Source organism: Gekko japonicus, unplaced genomic scaffold (assembly GCF_001447785.1).
Source record: "Gekko japonicus isolate JY-2015 unplaced genomic scaffold, Gekko_japonicus_V1.1 scaffold85, whole genome shotgun sequence".
Taxonomy (NCBI): Eukaryota; Metazoa; Chordata; class Lepidosauria; order Squamata; family Gekkonidae; genus Gekko; species Gekko japonicus.
Window position 1 is genome coordinate 1,018,927 of NW_015167531.1, and position 2,134 is coordinate 1,021,060.

Sequence of the window (2,134 nt, forward strand, 5' to 3'; positions counted from 1 at the left end):
CTAAGGGAACTGATCTCTGTAGTCTGGAGATCAGTTGGCATTCCAGGGGAACTCCAGGTATGGTTGCCAACCTCCAGGTGGTGGCTGGAGTTCTCCTGGGATTACAAGTGCTCTCCAGGTGACAGAGTTCACCTGGAGAAAATGGCCATGTTAGAAGGTGGACTCTATGGCATTATACCCCACTGAAGTCTCTCCCCTCCCCAAACAACAACCTTCTCAGACTCCACTAACAAAATCTCCAAGTATTTCAGAACCTGGAGCTGGCAACTCTAACTCCAGGTCCTACGCGGAGATTGGCAGCCTTATGCACAAAACAACCACTTTATTGCACCTTTAACGCAAGAGCAAGCAACCACAAGCTTTGAATTGCCTTAATATTAAGAAATTAATAATAATTAATTATTGAATAATAATAATAATAACAATACCAAAACAACTATCATCGTCATGAAGCTAATCTTCACTTAACATTGATAATAACAACAATAATAATGTCCGATTTAGAACTAGAGGCACTGTGCCAGGTCATTGCCAAATTCTGAACCTCCGCAGGTGCCTCCGTGATTCTGCTCCGCTGATTGGCTGACGCAGGCGTCTTCTGGCTGATCTTTTCGCAGCAACAGAACCCGAGGGCGACAGCCGCTGTTTCCGTTCCGGACCGTAATCTTGCCCGGACCGCGAGCAGGAAGCGGCCGGCTCCGTCCATCCGGGTTTTGTTGAGTTACCATGGTGGAGGGAGCAGCTGAGTTGGAGGTGTTTCGTCGCCGCTGGAGAGCGGAATTGGCTCGGGGCCGGAGGAGTTCCAGCGATGCCTGCCCGAGGCGGAAGAGGCGTCGTGGGCCGCAGCCAGAGTCCGAAGGAGCAGCCCCAGAACCCGTGCAGGGGTGGGGAGGCTTTGGGGGGATCCCTTGCGGAGATCCGGGCGCTGAGCCTTGCATGCGCCCCTGTAGCCCCAGCACTGCGGTCCCTGAGCCGCATCCCGCGCCTGGCCCCGACTGCACCAGTGAAGTACCCGGAGGAGGGAAGGAAGACTTTCTGGGGCAGCTCATCCGGGACTTGGTATGAAATAGGGGTGGGATGGGGGTCCTCTTTAGACTCAAATTGTATTGGCTTTTCCCTCAACCCCATCAAATTCTGTCTTTCCGCTGAAGAAAGTATAACAAATTCCAGCAAAATAATTACGTTTGGCGACTGGAGTAAAAAATAGCAAAACTTTTCGTGGAGCTTAAAAACTGGACAGATTAGCTTTCTTCTGGAATGGAGCCCACTTTGCGTAGTGCAGAAACGTGCTGCACTTGTCGAAATCAGACCAGGAAGCACGATGTAGTATCTTTTGATCTGTCACCTTCTTTGCGTTCATAAGTGGTTCAAAGTGGTTTACAATGTCATTAAAGTGTTCCCCCCCCTTTCCCCATGCCTGCAGATCCACTGCCAGTGCATGTAGTGATTATTATTAGTATAGTTGACTTTAACGGGGGTTTAAATCGGTTAATGGAGGAGAGATCCATCAGTGGCTACTAGCCATGATAACTAAAGGGCACCTCCCCATCCAGAAGCAGTCGACCTCTGAATGCTGGTGCTAGAAGGGAGCATTAGGCGAAAAGCCTTTATGCCCAGTTTGTTGGCACTCCAGGGCAATGGGTGTCAAACTAGATGAACCACTGGCCTGATCCACAGGGCACTTCTTATGTTCTTAGCCGCTGCTGGTGAATTTGGAATGGCACACTTCACTAGGTATGGTCTCTAGGAGCAAGGAAACAAAGCTTGTGGTTGCTTGTTTTCTTTGGAACTACCTGCCAGAGGAGGTTAGGATTTAAGAAGATGTATGTTTTTTTTGTGATGCCAGTAAAGGTAGCTGATGATGATGATGAATTTAAGAAGGGGTGTAAGACATCTTTCTGGAATGACTTAGCATCAGAGAAAAGTTGTAAGTAGTTTCTGGTCTGAATTCTGTTGTTGATGGCTTTATTGATCTATCTTTAAACATTTTAGTCTTTTAAATCACTGTTGTACGTAAATTGCTTTGAGCTCTGTGACGAAATGGCTCTGCCAGGCCATAGAATGGATGCCAGCCTGATAGTTCCTTATGTTTGTGGGGGGGGGGGGTACTCCATAGGGAACAATGGAGCTGCCT

General features: G+C 48.4%; 1 protein-coding gene across 1 annotated transcript in view; it reads left to right on the plus strand.

Annotated features, from left to right (window-relative positions):
• Positions 1-774: 774 nt before the first annotated feature.
• The window catches only part of FBXW8 (F-box and WD repeat domain containing 8), a 113,514-nt gene continuing 112,154 nt past the window's right edge, over positions 775-2,134 (plus strand). The window contains exon 1 of the mRNA XM_015413428.1: positions 775-1,059. Coding sequence (XP_015268914.1) covers positions 937-1,059 — 123 coding nt within the window. The 5' untranslated portion in view covers positions 775-936. The remainder of the gene's footprint in view (positions 1,060-2,134) is intronic.